At 33.2% G+C, this 16,706-nt stretch overlaps 1 protein-coding gene and 3 non-coding genes across 4 annotated transcripts; 3 read left to right on the top strand and 1 right to left on the bottom strand.

Annotated features, from left to right (window-relative positions):
• The first annotated feature begins 398 nt into the window (after window positions 1-398).
• Window positions 399-618, top strand: LOC127736296 (small nucleolar RNA U3). The gene has a single exon (XR_007998926.1). It is a non-coding gene; the product is annotated as a small nucleolar RNA U3 (small nucleolar RNA).
• A 907-nt stretch (window positions 619-1,525) lies between these two features.
• On the top strand, window positions 1,526-1,751 carry LOC127736274 (small nucleolar RNA U3). Its single transcript, XR_007998905.1, has one exon. It is a non-coding gene; the product is annotated as a small nucleolar RNA U3 (small nucleolar RNA).
• A 907-nt stretch (window positions 1,752-2,658) lies between these two features.
• On the top strand, window positions 2,659-2,878 carry LOC127736295 (small nucleolar RNA U3). The gene has a single exon (XR_007998925.1). It is a non-coding gene; the product is annotated as a small nucleolar RNA U3 (small nucleolar RNA).
• Window positions 2,879-4,904: 2,026 nt separating this feature from the next.
• Window positions 4,905-16,228, bottom strand: LOC127735333 (somatostatin receptor type 4-like). The gene is made up of 3 exons (XM_052245489.1): window positions 15,501-16,228; window positions 7,593-7,660; window positions 4,905-6,832 (listed from the first exon to the last, which is right to left on the bottom strand). Exons 1-3 carry the CDS (start codon window positions 15,613-15,615, stop codon window positions 5,948-5,950), a joined length of 1,068 nt encoding a protein of 355 aa, XP_052101449.1. The 5' UTR covers window positions 15,616-16,228; the 3' UTR covers window positions 4,905-5,947.
• Window positions 16,229-16,706: the final 478 nt, after the last annotated feature.

Here is a 16,706-nt window from a genome sequence, read left to right as displayed (position 1 = left end):
ACACTTCATTTTGACTTAATATTCGTGGTTATTTTGTGTACCTACTGGTTCCCAAATGTTTCATGCTTCAACTTTTGTATTAGGTTTTAAATTATCAAATATTCGGTCCTCAAGCATTACTGAAAAGCCAACACTTAACTTAAAAATAGTATTAATTTGGTTATTTCCCCTTGAACATGCGTTTTTCAAATACAAACCGTAAGATTAAAAAGTCAAGAATTAAATGAAAATCTTGCTATCTTTTCTTCTTATGTATTTTATTACATTTGAAAATTATAATTCCAACTTGGAATTGTGTGAGCTTTTACACGTAATCGTGCAATATGAAAAAATACTATTTACCTTATTTCACTGAACATATCACATTCGTAAAAGTCATGTAACGATCCAGCGCGGGTAAGATCATACTTTTAGGGATCATTTCTATAGTATGTATCGCCGGGACGTCAGATAAATCTGACTGGACCTAAACCCACGATGAAGAGAAATAGCGTTTTCTTCTGAGCGTGAAGCTGACCGTCTGAGACTGTCTCTAGCATGGTGAGACATGGTCTTCGGTCATTCGTTCCTCTCCCTCCTAAGTGGGGAGTTGGAGGAAGAAAACGCATTCTGAGTGGTACAATAAAAAAAATCAATTTAATTAATAACAGATCGTTTTTGCTTATAAAAATCATCTTCGAAATATTTAACTTTTTACCAATATCATCATATTCGTCTTTAGATCATCCTTGGCTTTGGCATGATTATTTTCCAGGGATTCATCGCAGCGTAACTCCATAAAAGCGCTTCCCACGCAACTTATTTATGAAGCATTACTTTCATATTTCTTTTTATCGTCCTGAACATGCATGAAATATTTGCCACTGGACGTTAAGCAACCAACACTCAATTCTATTTCTTTTCATAAGAATTGAATGCTTCTTTTTGCAATTTTATTGGCGTGTCTTATAACTACATTTATATAATACAACCATAAAAATTACTAGTTCTGTCATGCTTTTCATTTCTTTTTCTATGCATTATTGTCATGTTGGCCCTCAAACATTTCGCTGCAATTCTGGATTTTGTTGACCATTTTATAGATCGATTAAAGGTTGCACTTTTCAAATGTAGCTGATGCACACACAACACTTCATTTTGACTTAATATTCGTGGTTATTTTGTGTACCTACTGGTTCCCAAATGTTTCATGCTTCAACTTTTGTATTAGGTTTTAAATTATCAAATATTCGGTCCTCAAGCATTACTGAAAAGCCAACACTTAACTTAAAAATAGTATTAATTTGGTTATTTCCCCTTGAACATGCGTTTTTCAAATACAAACCGTAAGATTAAAAAGTCAAGAATTAAATGAAAATCTTGCTATCTTTTCTTCTTATGTATTTTATTACATTTGAAAATTATAATTCCAACTTGGAATTGTGTGAGCTTTTACACGTAATCGTGCAATATGAAAAAATACTATTTACCTTATTTCACTGAACATATCACATTCGTAAAAGTCATGTAACGATCCAGCGCGGGTAAGATCATACTTTTAGGGATCATTTCTATAGTATGTATCGCCGGGACGTCAGATAAATCTGACTGGACCTAAACCCACGATGAAGAGAAATAGCGTTTTCTTCTGAGCGTGAAGCTGACCGTCTGAGACTGTCTCTAGCATGGTGAGACATGGTCTTCGGTCATTGATGACCGTTCCTCTCCCTCCTAAGTGGGGAGTTGGAGGAAGAAAACGCATTCTGAGTGGTACAATAAAAAAAATCAATTTAATTAATAACAGATCGTTTTTGCTTATAAAAATCATCTTCGAAATATTTAACTTTTTACCAATATCATCATATTCGTCTTTAGATCATCCTTGGCTTTGGCATGATTATTTTCCAGGGATTCATCGCAGCGTAACTCCATAAAAGCGCTTCCCACGCAACTTATTTATGAAGCATTACTTTCATATTTCTTTTTATCGTCCTGAACATGCATGAAATATTTGCCACTGGACGTTAAGCAACCAACACTCAATTCTATTTCTTTTCATAAGAATTGAATGCTTCTTTTTGCAATTTTATTGGCGTGTCTTATAACTACATTTATATAATACAACCATAAAAATTACTAGTTCTGTCATGCTTTTCATTTCTTTTTCTATGCATTATTGTCATGTTGGCCCTCAAACATTTCGCTGCAATTCTGGATTTTGTTGACCATTTTATAGATCGATTAAAGGTTGCACTTTTCAAATGTAGCTGATGCACACACAACACTTCATTTTGACTTAATATTCGTGGTTATTTTGTGTACCTACTGGTTCCCAAATGTTTCATGCTTCAACTTTTGTATTAGGTTTTAAATTATCAAATATTCGGTCCTCAAGCATTACTGAAAAGCCAACACTTAACTTAAAAATAGTATTAATTTGGTTATTTCCCCTTGAACATGCGTTTTTCAAATACAAACCGTAAGATTAAAAAGTCAAGAATTAAATGAAAATCTTGCTATCTTTTCTTCTTATGTATTTTATTACATTTGAAAATTATAATTCCAACTTGGAATTGTGTGAGCTTTTACACGTAATCGTGCAATATGAAAAAATACTATTTACCTTATTCCACTGAACATATCACATTCGTAAAAGTCATGTAACGATCCAGCGCGGGTAAGATCATACTTTTAGGGATCATTTCTATAGTATGTATCGCCGGGACGTCAGATAAATCTGACTGGACCTAAACCCACGATGAAGAGAAATAGCGTTTTCTTCTGAGCGTGAAGCTGACCGTCTGAGACTGTCTCTAGCATGGTGAGACATGGTCTTCGGTCATTCGTTCCTCTCCCTCCTAAGTGGGGAGTTGGAGGAAGAAAACGCATTCTGAGTGGTACAATAAAAAAAATCAATTTAATTAATAACAGATCGTTTTTGCTTATAAAAATCATCTTCGAAATATTTAACTTTTTACCAATATCATCATATTCGTCTTTAGATCATCCTTGGCTTTGGCATGATTATTTTCCAGGGATTCATCGCAGCGTAACTCCATAAAAGCGCTTCCCACGCAACTTATTTATGAAGCATTACTTTCATATTTCTTTTTATCGTCCTGAACATGCATGAAATATTTGCCACTGGACGTTAAGCAACCAACACTCAATTCTATTTCTTTTCATAAGAATTGAATGCTTCTTTTTGCAATTTTATTGGCGTGTCTTATAACTACATTTATATAATACAACCATAAAAATTACTAGTTCTGTCATGCTTTTCATTTCTTTTTCTATGCATTATTGTCATGTTGGCCCTCAAACATTTCGCTGCAATTCTGGATTTTGTTGACCATTTTATAGATCGATTAAAGGTTGCACTTTTCAAATGTAGCTGATGCACACACAACACTTCATTTTGACTTAATATTCGTGGTTATTTTGTGTACCTACTGGTTCCCAAATGTTTCATGCTTCAACTTTTGTATTAGGTTTTAAATTATCAAATATTCGGTCCTCGAGCATTACTGAAAAGCCAACACTTAACTTAAAAATAGTATTAATTTGGTTATTTCCCCTTGAACATGCGTTTTTCAAATACAAACCGTAAGATTAAAAAGTCAAGAAATTAAATGAAAATCTTGCTATCTTTTCTTCTTATGTATTTTATTACGTTTGTTTTCCTATGCATATTTGTGACGTTGTCCCTCAAACATTTTCCTGCGATTCTGATTTCTGCTGACCATTTGATGAGGGTCTAGATGGGGATTGGGGGGGGGGGGGGGGGTCCTTCATTCTGTATTCTTTAATTTTTATGGCATTATTCTCTATTCTTTATATTTTAGCACCTCATTATTCTCTTTTCTGTAAACCTCCATCCACACCCTCTTTTTTAGATCAATTATAGGCTGCACTTTATAAATGTAGCTGATGCATACACCACGCATCTTCACACCTATATCATAATGATATTTTCAATGTGTGTATTTCGTGAAATAATACTTGAACAACACTATACTTTACGATTTCTAGTAAGTCGAACGATTTGCACTAGCGTCAAGCTATCCTGTCATTCGTCATCCTGCAATTGCTCAAGTAGCATAGAGTATAAAATTCATTATAAAAAGGATATAAACACGTGTAGTCTCTTTTTAAACAAAATCAAAGGAAACACTTTGAGTGGACATGGATGAGCTGTCCACCGAGGACGGGGAGAAACGACTAAAAATTAGGAACGCCACCTCAACTGTAATGTACATGTAAATGCTCCCTTACACAGAGATTTATGATTGTAGGTCACTGAGTAGCTGAAAATGAACTCAGGCGTCAAACTTATATAGGTTAATGGTGTGTAAAATATAGATCAGAGCGACCTACTTTAATGAACAATTAATAAACTGATGGGCACTCACCAAGTCTCTGAGATGTAAACTCGGACGAATAACGACTGAACTATTTTTTGGGAACGCTGCCTTTGCACCTAGTTATAATCGTATGTCCTTAAGTAATTATAGTCTCTCGATCAGCGAATCAAAAGTTGAAAATAAAACTCCATATATATGAGCGAATAATTTAATCGAGAACTAGGTGTAATAGTTCTTATAATGAATGACACTATACTACCTTGATTCATTTTGTTAGCAAGTTTTATGGCGGTGATTCACTTGATATGGTTAAAACAAAACTTCAAGCCATGAATTGTGAAATCTTACGACAACTGGTCATTCTATGCAGGTTATATTATTATGCTGACTTATATGGATGTTTATTAGTTTTTGAGTAAACAGTCTTTGGACACTTGGTATACGCCACAAGTCCCCCTTAATTTCCGTGCGGCAAAATAAAAATGCAAGTCATAACAGAGAGTAACAACATATCAAACACACCTCACTGATATAGCAAAGGCTGATATACATCACAAAGACTAAAATCAACAAACTTAAACTATTACCAAAATGGCATATACAAAAGCTATTCAATGAAACGAATGCGATCTGTCGTCAAATCTTAATCATTACACCTAATTACAATGACAATAAAATCTCAAAAAGCTATTAAAATACCCCACCCCCTTTTCCATCGAAAAAGAATAAATGGAGTAAACACTTCTATATCGAGGATACCAATACAACCTCACAAATACCTCTGTATATATTTATTTATACCCTCCGTATGTAAGCCTCCTCATAAATACCTTTATATCCTCTTTATTTATGATACCTCAACCAAAAATTTGATTTCGTATATAAAAATATTTTGTGTGTTATGACAGCCAAAGTCAATTTGTCCAACGTACAGCAAAATAAGAAAAATACCAATCCGTTGAAAATAATTACTTTATGTCTACGATATTTTAGAAGATAGGTTACGTTCATAGCTTTATTTTATGATGTTTATATAAACGTGTTTTGATAGTATATATTCTTCTAAATACTAACGATTTTGGTAAGTGTAAAGTCTGGTATTCTTAGCTGTTTTTTGACGATCAAAGATTCGGTAAATGCCTGTTTGTCAGATCTATTGTACTATTCGTGGGATTTTAAAGCATTTATGTTTGGTTTGTTCCTTGGTTTGAAATAGTCATATCATTACCAGTTTTAACAATATATGTCATATATATATGTTTGGCTTGTTCTTTGGTTTGACAAAATATAATCATACCAATACCAGTTTTAAATATATTTGTCATTTGTTTGGCTTTAAGTTGTTCCTTGGTTTGACATACGGTTCCATCAATACACGTTTTAACAATAATGTCAACTATGTTTGGCTTGTTCCTTGGTTTGACATATTTCTTTCAATACCAATTTGAACATTAAATGTCAATTATGTTTGGCTTGTTCCTTGGTTTTCACATACTAGAAGTTCTAACAATACCAGTTTGAACCGTATCTGTCATTTATTTTTGGCTTGTTCCTTGTTTTTGACATAGTTTGGTCTTTACCATTTAGAACAGTATATGCGTTATTTATGTTTGGCTTGCTCCTTGGTTTGACATAGTAATACCAGTTTGAACAGTATATGTCAGCTTTCTGCCATTAGTACATACTTCTTGAGTGCAACATTTACACATATCTTTGAATTCCTTTCTAAATTTTAAATTAAAATATCCGTATATAATTGGATTTTGACATGTGTTCAATAAAGCTATAATAATTGTGACCGTAAACTGACTCGATGTTATTTGGTTATAATTTACTGCAAGAAAACTTAAAACAAAGAACGGTAACCACATTATTACGAATACGCATACAATGGCGGCAAACATTTTCACTAATCTTATTTGTTTTCTAGATGACGATTCACTTCTATGTTGACAAGCAGCACTTGATGACATTTTAACTAATCTATAAATTCTATAATAATTCAGAGTTATAACAAGTAAAGGAATTAGGAAAAATAAAACTCCCATAGAGGCCAAATATGCATCGGTGTGGAAATTATGTGGCCATTCTATTCCACAAAAAGTGTAAGTGGCGCCTTTTATAGTTTTTGACATTTTTGACTGAGCAAAAGCAACTGGTATTGGAAAACACGCGGACAATATCCATACAAGTACTATACAAATCAGAGATACCTTGCCGGTCATCTTTCGATTAGGAGAATACATTACGCATGTGTACCTCTCGATACTGATCACCATCATAGTCAAGATGGAACTAATTCCTGACAAGAACTGCATGAAGGTTACCAGCTTACAAATCTCGTTACCAAAAATCCAGTCACGTGTAATTCTTGTCGCGGCAATGAATGGTATCCAAGATGCAAACAGAAGGTCAGCAATAGCCAAGTTTGAAATGAAAAAGTTCGTGACATTCCGCATTTTTTTACGCCTGTATACTGCAACAATTACCTGGAAAATATAAATTACGAAATAACGATCGAGTACATGAATAACAAAACATTTTATGAGCATGGCTTTGGTGCTAATTGTAAGTGAAGGCTACTTTTGATATGCATTTTACTGGTGGTCCTTCATCCAGAACAATGCGAGTCAAACAATTTAACCGACCAAAGATGTATAAATGCATATTGGGTTGCGTGGTTGCTTAACAAAAATGGTCATAGGAAAGGGAAAGGAAATTTACGTTAGTTTTGCCTGGTAATGATCCTATTATAGTTTTGGTAAATTTATACAATTTATAAAAATGTATGATTTATAGCTTGTCGACATATTATATGTATATAGATCTGTATATTGTTAAAGACTGTTTGCTGCCCTCTAGATGTCGTTTATATATGTTTGTGGTAAGGCGCCGTCTCCTTTTATTCATACCTAATAAATCATGTCATTCAACACTATAAGGGCGGTTTACCCTACTAGTCAACCAAGAGTGCTGAAAAAGTAGAACGTACTTTTTTGGCTGCAATCGATGCTCATTTCTGCTTGTATAAAGAGAACTCTGAACCAAGAGATAACAAACAACAAAAGGAGGACAATAACACGGGGAGTTGAAAAAATGCGATATTCATAAGTTTTTACATTAATTTTGCAATTGTTACAAAGTCCGTCGTAAAAATAAGACATTACGGCATTATCGAACTTGTTAAAGAAGAAAATTTCATGTTGCCGTTATTTTATTCAGTATATATATATATATATATATACTTACCATAATATTCCCTGTGAATGCTGTTATCATTATTATAACAAGTATAATAACTTCTATTACTATTTGTCCTGTAAAAGAGAGAGAGAGAAAAAAGTAAAATAACAAAAAATACCGAACTCCAAGGAAAATTCAAAACGGAAAGTCCTTTATCAAATGGCAAAATCAAAAGCTCAAACACACCAAACGAATGGAAAACAACTGTCATATTCCTGACTTTGTACAGGCATTTACTTATGTAGAAAATGGTGGATTAAACCTGGTTTTATAACTAGCTAAACCTCTCACTTGTATGACAGTCGCATAGAATTCCATTATATTGACAACAATGTGTGAGCAAAACAAACAGACATATATTATAATAGGCAAAAATATCAAAAATTGGGGTACAGCAGTCAACGTTGTGTTGTAATCTTCATCACTATAACAAAAATAACTATTTCAACAAAGAAAACAAAATGCCATATAGACACTCTGTATTTAATGCAAGCGCCACTGATGCACAAGTCTTGTGGAGACGACATATTCGTTTGTTGTACCAAATGAATAAGACTGGTACCCTTCTTGAGATTTTACAACCACTGGGTCTGGGTGATCTTTTTTCTAGTAGTCTAGACACACTGGTGTTTGATACGTTCATTTTCTGTGAATTTACTGTCTTTAAAATGTTGGATTATTCGAAACGCATGGGTTTTTATATACTCCCGTGCATAGATGGCCAAAGTCGCATTTGGCCCAACTTTTGGGAATATTTTGAATTAAATGGCTCATTTGGACATCCAACTGTTTAGTTGCGAGCACTCCCGATGAGTCTTACGTAGACGAAACGCGCGTATCGACTACCCATAAGCCTTGTTTCTTGGAAGACAGTTTTAAAGTCTGTCATTTTAGGTATTAATATCGATATAATAGAAAAACAAAGGATATGGGGGTATCCATCCATGACACAAAATCAGTACATGCACAGTAGAAAGCACACAGAAAGCAAAGGAACAGCGCTTTTATTGCTGTTCTTCATCTCAAAGTCACAGTGAGGCCTTTAACACGGAGCAAAAAAACTGACCTCACTGCAAGTTTAAGACGGCCCCTAGCACCGGCTTGAGTGGAATTTTTTGCAAAACTAATTTGGATAGACTTTGTAAGATATAACACAATCCGAATATGAAAAATGTTACAGTGTAAAGGTGTAAAATTATACGTAAAGTTAAAGGGTTCTTAAGTATCAGGTATCATTAGTCGCAATTATGTTAATCAATCATGTATCATCAAAAGTACTGTTGAAAAGTTCAAAATTGTAAACAAATTAAACAGAAAAATGTTAACCAATACAATGTTAATAGTACAGTAGCAGATAAAAGCAATAACTCAGACGAAGATAATATATATTCGTTTGATGTTGTTAAATGCTGAGCTAATGATGTGCCGAAATGTTTACAATGAGGGAACTGGTTTCTGTATATTTTATTCGTGATAGACAATAATTGTAAACGACAAAAAGAAATATTTTGGTAACTGGCTTCGTGACCATGAACTTTGAATAATGTAAAAAAAAATATGCATACATCGTATGCTTTTCTTGTTTAAAGGTGGTGGTCGCACGCCCGCTACGTCACTGACCGAATTTACTCCTATAACCAAATAATTAAAAGGGAAAGTCAATCATCGGAATTCAGAAGACAAATAACAAACAAGACACATTCAAAAGAAAGAGGCATGTATCCTGAAAACAAGGAAGGAACAGACAGGTATCCTGACAATTTTCTAGGAAGGGGACAGGTATCAGGACAAATTTGAAGGAACAGGGCAGGTATCCAGTCAAATCAATGGAACGGGTACGTATTCTGACAGGTACCCGGACAAACAATGAAAAGACAGGGCGGCTATCCGCACATGAAAGGAACGAGGCAGCTATTCGGACAAATTTAAAGGAAAGGGGCAGGTATTCGGACAAACAAGAAAGGAACAAGGCAAGTATCCAGACAAATTTGAAGGAACTGGGCAGGTATCCGGGTAAATTCAAGGGTACCGAACAAACTAGGAAAAAACTTGGCAAATATCAGGACAAATTCAAAGGACTCGGTAGGTATACGGCTTTTTACGAATAACGAACACTTTAAATCTCTGGACAATACGAAATATGAAAACATGTCTGCCAATATGCTCCTCAAAACAAAAATAAATACATCTGATGGTCACTGATATTACATGCCAGAATAAACATAAGATATCTGGTAGATCAATGATGCACAGGGTTGTGTAGATCATACAAGATATATACATGTTAATGTAAATGCATTCAGTTCAATTGTTTTTCTAACTAAATGGCAAAATCATAACGATATGACGAAAGTGGATCGAAAAGAAATTAAATGACAACTATCTGCGTACAATTGGAACGTGTAATTTGAAAGTAACGAAATTAAATAAAAAGATTATCAAAAATATTTGGAAACACGCACTCAAGTTCATACATGCTAAAATTCACGATTAAACGTTAATGATAAGCGTAATTCTTGTGATCCTTTTTGTTGTTTTCAGGGTCAGGTTTTGGTATTTTTCTGAATTGAATAGCTAAAGCATAAGCAGTATCGTGCTTTCTTTGAGATAGCTTAATTTTATGTTAATTTGTATTGATAAAAACGCTCTTTATATTATAATGGCCATCTCCTGCCATCTCCTACAGATAAGAAATTTGAACAGTTTTCCATCATAATTTCTGTTTGATTGTTGGTCATTACCTATTATATCTTTATCAAGTTGTAATTAAGATAATACAGTATCAATAGATGAAGATATAAAAGTATAAATAACTCAAAATGCATTATTTCCTGTATTCAAAACGCTCAGAACTTTAAAGATAAAGTACCCTTTTGTTGTTTCACTGCTAAAAATATGATTTTTTTTTTAAATCCACAGGTTTTTCCGTTGTACTCTTATATTTGACAATTATGTACTTTAAAATAGTTAGTGGATAACTACATGCAGTGTTTCCAATAATTTCCCTAAAAAAAGTTTTTAAATAAAGATATAAGCTAAAATAAGTACAAATGTGGACCTTTACAAGTACACCTTCTAGGGTGCGCTCGACTTTTGTGACTCAGCACGAGGATTTTTGGATTGTAAATGTTGTTTATGGCTTTTTGTAAACAACAAAGGCTAGCACAACACGAACAAACAAGTGAGTAATCTATTTTTCGAATGTTATAAACAAAAAGTATATGTAATAAAGTCTGGGGATTTTCTGTAAGAATCTTGGCTTGAGGAGCCACAAAATCCACATTTTTTATTAAATGCAATGAAACAATAAATTGAATTCCTGTGAACGACGTTTCCACGTGTTGTTTTCATTTTTCAGCACTGGGTCGATACTTCTGCCGGTGGACTATCAGTCCCGGAGTGTATCATCAGCTCAGTAGTCAGTACTTCGGTACTGACATGATTTATAACAAACTTTTCTAAAATTGTCCGTTTATAAATTTTGAAATTATAAAGAAACTAAGGACTCTCTCAGGCAAAGTTGTCCTTAGATTGATTTGGCTATTTTTAGGTCCTTTTGGTCATAATGCTCCTCAACTGTTTCGGTTCTTATACATTCTTGGATATCAAATACTTGGCTTTGAGCGTTCCTGGTGAAGGTAAATCCAGAAAAGCGCTTCGGACGCATGAAATTATTAACGTGTTGTTTTAATTTTTTCCCCTTGGTATATGTTCAAAATTGCACATCTCTTATATTCAATATTTTTGCTTTTTTTTTTACATTAAATTGCACTTTTCGTACTACACAGGCCTACAGAAGGGGTCATCAACCTTTATTAAAGACCACATTTATATTTGTTTCAAGTCAACTACATTCTTGTTCGTTATATAAGTGTCTAGTTGACAGTGTCTACCTTTTTAAATTCACCTCAGTTGTTATTTATCTAAAATGCCCATGTGTTACCCAAAGGAATTGAAGGCAGAAGGCATATTGCTGAATTACAATGTACAATGAACCGTGAAACGGGTAAGGTGGTAAGGTTACATGTCTTCCTGTGTATTGTTACCTTGTGAACTAGCACGTTAAAAATGCAGGGTTCATATTCATATCGCACTAACATGTTCTTGGCCTGAATATGCATTTAATTTGCCACTGGACGTTAAACAGTCATCCATCCATCCATGCGAACTTTTGGTCTCGATTTACTTGATGTGGTTTACTCCAGAAACACGTTTTGTGTGAACAAAAATCGTTAACTCTAGTATTTCGTTTATATAACAATTCTAGAATTAAAAATGCATTGTAATTTATAATAAAGAAAACCATTTTATATTGTGGTACAAAAACAATATGCAAATATTGCAGTGTGTCTACCGAATTCATACACTATTTGATATGAAATTTAAAAAGGCCTCTTTTCAAACAGTTAAAACTCTAACGCTGACAAACAATGAAAAGACAGGGCGGCTATCCGGACATGAAAGGAACGAGGCAGCTATCCGGACAAATTTAAAGGAAAGGGACAGGTATCCGGACAAACAAGAAAGGAACGAGGCAAGTATCCAGACAAATTTGAAGGAACGGGGCAGGTATCCGGGTAAATTCAAGGGTACCGAACAAACTAGGAAAAAACTTGGCAAATATCAGGACAAATTCAAAGGGCTCGGTAGGTATACGGCTTTTTACGAATAACGAACACTTTAAATCTCTGGACAATACGAAATATGAAAACATGTCTGCCAATATGCTCCTCAAAACAAAAATAAATACATCTGATGGTCACTAATATTACATGCAAGAATAAACATAATTTACTTGGTAGATCTGATGCACAGGGTTGTGTAGATCATACTAGGTGCATGATAATCATAGTAAATGCATTCAGTTCAATTGTTTTTCTAACTAAATGGCAAAATCATAACGATATGACGAAAGTGGATCGAAAAGAAATTAAATGACAACTATCTGCGTACAATTGGAAAGTGTAATTTAAAAGTAACGAAATTAAATAAAAAGATTATCAAAAATATTTGGAAACACGCACACACAAGTTCATACATGCATGTTAAAATTGACGATTAAACGTTAATTATAAGCGTAATTCTTGTGGTCATTTTTGTTTTTTTTCAGGATCAGGTTTAAGTATTTTTCTGAATTGAATAGCTAAAACATAAGCTGTATCGTGCTTTCTTTGAGATAGCTTAATTTTTATTAATTTGTATTGATAAAAATGCTCTTTATATTATAATGGCCATCTCCTGCCATCTCCTACAGATAAGAAATTTGAACAGTTTTCCACCATAATTTCTGTTTGATTGTTGGTCATTACCCATTATATCTTTATCAAGTTGTAATTAAGATAATACAGTATCAATAGATGAAGATATAAATAACTCAAAATGCATTATTTCCTGTATTCAAAACGCTCAGAACTTTTAAGATAAAGTACCCTTTTGTTGTTTCACTGCTAAAAATATGGATTTTTTTTAAATCCACAGGCTTTTCCGTTGTACTCTTATATTTGACAATTATGTACTTTAAAATAGTTAGTGGATAACTGCATGCAGTGCTTCCAATAATTTCCCTAAAACAAGTTTTTAAATAAAGATATAAGATAAAACAAGTACAAATGTGGACCGTGTAAAAGTACACCTTCTAGGGTGCGCTCGACTTTTGTGACTCAGCACGAGGTTTTTTGGATTGTAAAGGTTGTTTATGGCTTTTTGTAAACAAAAAAGGCTAGCACAACTTGAATAAACAAGTGAGTAATCTATTTTTCGAATGTTTTAACGAAAATATATGTAATAAAGTCTGGGGATTTTCTGTAAGAACCTTGGCTTGAGGAGCCACAAAATCCACATTTTTTATTAAATGTAATGAAACAATAAATTTAATTCATGTGAACGACGTTTCCACGTGTTGTTTTCATATTTTTTCAGCACTGGGTCGATATTTCTGCCGGTGGACTATCAGTCCCGGAGTGTATCATCAGCTCAGTAGTCAGTACTTCGGTACTGACATGATTTATAACAAACTTTTCTAAAATTGTCCGTTTATAAATTTTGAAATTATAAAGAAACTATAAGGACTCTCTCAGGCAAAGTTGTCCTTAGATTGATTTCGCTATTTTTAGGTCCTTTTGGTCATAAAGCTCCTCAACTGTTTCGGTTCTTATACATTCCTGGATATCAAATATTCGACTTTGAGCGTTCCTGGTGAAGGTAAGTCCTTAAAAACGCCTCGGATGCATGAAATTATTAACGTGTTGTTTTCATTTTTTCCCTTTGGTATATGTTGAAAATTGCACATCTCTTATATTCAGCATTTTTGCTTTTTTGATATTATTGCACTTTTCTTACTTTTCTTACTACACAGGCCTACAGAACGTCAGAAGGGGTCATCAACCTTTATTAAAGACCACAATCATATTTGTTGCAAGTCAACTCATTCTTGTTCGTTATATAAGTGTATAGTTGATAGTCTACCTTTTTAAATTCACCTCAGTAGTTATTTATTTAAAATGCCCATGTGTTACCCAAAGGAATTGAAGGCATATTGCTGAATTACAATGTACAATGAACCGTGAAACTGGGTAAGGTGGTAAGGTTACATGTCTTCCTGTGTATTGTTACCTTGTGAACTAGCACGTTAAAAATGCAGGGTTCATATTCATATCGCACTAACATGTTCTTGGCCTGAATATGCATTTAATTTGCCACTGGACGTTAAACAGTCCATCCATGCGAACTTTTGGTCTCGATTTACTTGATGATGTTTACTCCAGAAACACGTTTTGTGTGAACAAAAATCGTTAACTCTAGTTTTTCGTTTATATAACAATTCTAGAATTAAAAATGCATTGCAATTTATAATAAAGAAAACCATTTTATATTGTGGTACAAAAACAATAAGCAATTATTGCAGTGTGTCTACCGAATTCATACACTATTTGATATGAAATTTAAAAAGGCCTCTTTTCAAACAGTTAAAACTCTAACGCTGGCTCAGCAGGTAACATTGTTACCCCTTGTATTAACAAAGAAAAACTGTCAAAACAAAAATCAAGAATTTAAAAGACAATAAAACAGCATTCAGGATCCGGGTTTTCGAAAGTATCCTAAGATATGTCATAAGATATATCTTAGGACAAATTTTATGACCATCTTATGATTATCATATGATATGTCATGTGTAAATCAAAGCTATCCTAAGATAGGCATACCTATGTAACTCTTATGACTGTCATAAGTGAACATATTTCATTTTATTTTAGTTAATGATGAAAAAAAACTATAAAAATAAGTATATGAAAATAATGATTATTGCCATTCTTATTATTTTCAAATATTTTATGTTTTCATTATACTGAACATGAAATTATATATAAAAAGGAATTAAAATCTGAGTTGATAATTTGTTCAAATTTAGTTTGTATATATATATAATAAAATTTTAGAACTTCATGCTTATGTATTATTATACATGAAGTGCTATTTAATTGTGAATACTTTTAAGATTTGGTACATCGAGTACCCGCTTAACGAAATGTCCGTGCAAATACGTTAATAAACTACCATATAAGGAAAAAATAAGTCATATTCATTATACATAATCATGAGTAAGAAAAGGAGTCAGAATTTTACGTCGCAGGATATTAAAATTTAAGGTGTCTTAAGTTTACGATAAAAGTTATGACATATCGTAACTTGGGACACTTTCGAAAACATATCTTACGACTATGAAATGTCCCAAGACCATCGTAAGACATGTCTTAGTCATAAGATACTTTCGAAAACCAGGCCTTTGGATTATAAATCAAATGCCGCATACATTGTAGCTGAAAGGGTAAAAGAGCAGATTGTTGCCCTCAAAGCTATATATAAGTTAAAGTATTTCTATACTCATTTTGTCAAACTTTATTATAAAGGACTTACCAGGCCAGACTTGGTCAAATTCCGACAGAAAAGTAAACACACTAGTATTTTCAACAAATTCTTTTCCCATTTTGATTTTTAACTTTCCATCTAAACTATTGACAGGGTTTATCATACATTGCTCCCGTTAGTTATTGGACATAAGTACACTATCGTAGGTATAATAGCAGGTTGATGATTTGTTTGCTTTCGATAAATTACAAAGATACCTCAAAGTAATTAATTTCCTCTACCTTCAATGAATATCGGCCACAACACTCTGGGGTGTATTAATTTTAACGTCGAACTTCCAAGAATATTATCCACAAATCAATTATGATTTTCAATGATTACCGATCTGTAATTAGATTCTGTAAAGAAGAGCCAAGTCTTCTGAAGACCAATGTCAACAAACAGCGAAACAGTCGCCGTTACTCCATCATAATTAATATGGAAACGATGAATTGTGTAAAGAAATAAGATTAAATCAAGCAGTAATTTCCTAAAAATGAATCCCACATTGGTAAATATCTCGACACATTTTTGTGGATTAACTAACCATCCTTGATAGACAGATCGCCATTTTATATACGAGACCTGTAAATGTCAGTAAATTAATTCAAATTATTACAATTAATGAATTTGATTAGCTTCGCTCGATGACCAGAACAACGCGTAGTTGAAGGATGTTGTCGCATATAATTTTATTATCCAGTACTGTAATTAAATTATGTACATGTCCGTAATTATTCAACCATAATTTTTTTGACCTTTACAATACTCTTAAAATTGTCCACTTGAAACAATGAACTTTTACGAGATTTACAACATTGTACTAATATTAAGGGCAATCGATCAAGTCATAATTGCCTGGATAGGTCCTTAAGTCAACACATTTGAAGTCACGTTGTGCTCAATAAACAATATCTTAATGTCCAGATTAATCCCATAGCTAATTATGGTGTTTTGGTGTGTTGCAAATATAAATTGTAAAAATGTGACCGTATTATAAAAGTACAGTGGTTAGACAAAAATGTGCAGTTTTACGTCTTTTGCTGTTTGAATTTCCTGTGATAAATATTTACAATCATTTGTTTAAATTGCTTATCAAAACGACTTAATGATAAGGTTTTTTAATAAAGTGGATCATCACTATATATTTCATCAGATAAAATTTTCTTATACTTTGCCAAAATGGAGATTTTGCCATGCTTTTTTAAAATATAT

This window comes from Mytilus californianus, unplaced genomic scaffold (assembly GCF_021869535.1).
Source record: "Mytilus californianus isolate M0D057914Y unplaced genomic scaffold, xbMytCali1.0.p SCAF_3, whole genome shotgun sequence".
NCBI classification, from domain to species: Eukaryota; Metazoa; Mollusca; class Bivalvia; order Mytilida; family Mytilidae; genus Mytilus; species Mytilus californianus.
The sequence above is the reverse complement of the archived record's forward strand: the minus strand, read 5'-3'. Positions and strand labels throughout refer to the sequence as shown.